This window comes from Hippopotamus amphibius, chromosome 1 (assembly GCF_030028045.1).
Source record: "Hippopotamus amphibius kiboko isolate mHipAmp2 chromosome 1, mHipAmp2.hap2, whole genome shotgun sequence".
Lineage (NCBI taxonomy): Eukaryota > Metazoa > Chordata > Mammalia > Artiodactyla > Hippopotamidae > Hippopotamus > Hippopotamus amphibius.
Window position 1 is genome coordinate 118,557,440 of NC_080186.1, and position 2,432 is coordinate 118,559,871.

General features: G+C 60.6%; 1 protein-coding gene across 1 annotated transcript; it reads left to right on the forward strand.

The window, feature by feature from the left end:
• Positions 1-669: 669 nt before the first annotated feature.
• Positions 670-1,791, forward strand: RXFP4 (relaxin family peptide/INSL5 receptor 4). Its single transcript, XM_057710827.1, has one exon. It carries the CDS (start codon positions 670-672, stop codon positions 1,789-1,791), a length of 1,122 nt encoding a protein of 373 aa, XP_057566810.1.
• The last annotated feature ends 641 nt before the right edge of the window (positions 1,792-2,432 follow it).

Consider the following 2,432-nt stretch of genomic DNA (forward strand, 5'->3'; position numbering starts at 1 on the left):
GACTTTTATCCGAAAAATTTAAGCAAGGAAACTGAGGCTCAGGGGAGTCAAGTAATTCACCCACAGTCACACAGCGCGTGAGCAGCACATCTGGGACTCCAGAACTTCTGCTTTTTATCTCTCAAATAGCTATTCTGAGTCCCTGCCTCCATGCCCGCTCCCAGGCCCCTTCCTCCAGGCCCCAAGGGGGCACTTTCTGCAGAGAAGGGGGCCCCTGAGCACTGTTAGAAATAGAGGGGGCTCCAACTTGGTTCCTGTCATCCCTGAAGTGGGGTATCTGCGACCCTCTCCCTGGATTGGAGGCTTGGGGCTGCCCTCCACAGTGGGATCATTTTCCCTCACCCCACCCTCTTTCCCGTAGAGCTCTACTACACACACACACACACACACACACACACACACACACACACCCATGCACACACACATTTATCCCAATGTTCGGGATCTCCCTCACCCTGCCCCACCCACCACCAAGACCAACAGAGAAGGGCAGGTGAACCCTCCACCGCCCGCCCTCTGAGGTGTGGGTGTGGGCCGGGCCTCCAGGCAGCCAGAGGCCCCAAGAGAAGCAGAGAAGCGCAGAGACCTACAGGATCCTGCTTGAGAGCCTCTGGTGGCCCCCGCCAGGCGGGCCCCCCACCCAGCACCACCACTGTCTGATGCCCTGCGATGCCCACGCCCAGCACCTCTGCACCCTTGCCCGCGTCCTGGGTCAACACGTCCGGAGGCCGTGTGCTGAGTGCTGATGATGCTACGATGCCTGTTGGATTCCTCGCCCTGAGGCTCACGGTTGCCCTGGCCTATGGGCTCGTGGGGGCCGTTGGCCTGCTGGGAAACTTGGCCGTGCTGTGGGTGCTGGGTAACTGCGCTCGGCGAGCTCCTTGCCCACCTTCTGACACTTTTGTTTTTAACCTAGCTCTGGCAGACCTGGGGCTGGCACTCACTCTCCCCTTCTGGGCAGCCGAGTCGGCCCTGGACTTCCACTGGCCCTTCGGAGGTGCCCTCTGCAAGATGGTCCTGACAGCCACCGTCCTCAGCATCTACGCCAGCATCTTCCTCATCACGGCACTGAGTGTCGCCCGATACTGGGTGGTGGCCATGGCTGCGGGACCCGGCACCCATCTCTCGCTCTTCTGGGCCCGTGTGGCCACCCTGGCCGTGTGGGTGGCGGCTGCCCTGGTGACGGCGCCCACGGCTGTCTTTGGGGCTGAGGGCGAGGTGAGTGGCGTGCGCCTGTGCCTGCTGCGCTTCCCCAGCAGGTATTGGCTGGGGGCCTACCAGCTGCAGAGGGTGGTCCTGGCCTTTATGGTGCCGCTGGGCATCATCACCACCAGCTACCTGCTGCTGCTGGCCTTCCTGCGGCGACGGCAACGGCGGCGGCAGGACATTAGGGTCGTGGCCCGCTCCATCCGCATACTTCTGGCCTCCTTCTTCCTCTGCTGGTTCCCCAACCACGTGGTCACTCTCTGGGGTGTCCTGGTGAAGTTTGATCTGGTGCCCTGGGACAGCACGTTCTACACCATCCATACCTATGTCTTTCCCGTCACCACCTGCCTGGCGCACAGCAACAGCTGCCTCAACCCCGTGCTGTACTGCCTCCTCCGGCAGGAGCCCCGGCGGGCCCTGGCAGACACCTTCAGGGATCTGCGAGCAAGGCTGTGGCCCCGGGGCCGGGGCTGGGTAGAACAGGTGGCCCTCAAGGAGGTGGGCGGGCGGTGGATGGAGAGCACCCCTCGGGGGGGTGGCCCTTCTACCCTGCTCACCAACCAGGACAAAGGGACACTTGGGTGAAGGGGGCAAGCTAAACCCCCTCCTCTTTCTGGGGGGTCTGCCAGGTGCAGGATCCACGCACCCTGGGGAGAGAGAGGCTGGCCTCTCTGCCATGAGGCGACGCCCTCAGGGAATGTCTGATCTGTTATCCCCAACCCTGGCTGTGGGGGAATGGGGGAGGCTGGGACCCAGGTCAGGGCTGGGTGTGACCAAGTGGACGTCTCCGCGTGGAGATGGGAACGACAAGGAGCTGAGAATAAACTTCTGGAGTATCCACAAAGTGTCTGCACCTTTCATCCCAGTTCCACCTCCAGGTCAGTTTGGCCAAAAGGATTCCTTGCCCCATTTCTACCTTCTGTGAGAATTCCCAGGAAAACTTCCCTAAGGGTTCTAGGCTAATTAGGTCATAGGTCTGTGCCTATCTCCTTCTATCCTCTCTATCCTCCCTCCCTCACCTCAGATGGGGTGTGTGTACCCTTGCCCTTCTCTGGTGCTGGGGACAAATATGCCCTCCTCCCCTGGCCATCTCTACCTTCTTAGTATCTCAGTAGTGTCCACAGACACCTCAGTTGCAAAAGCTGTAGTTCCCCCTGCCATGTGTGGGGTCTTGTGCAAACCCCTGTTTGCTGGCTGAGAGCATCCGTGTATCTCTCCTTAAATCA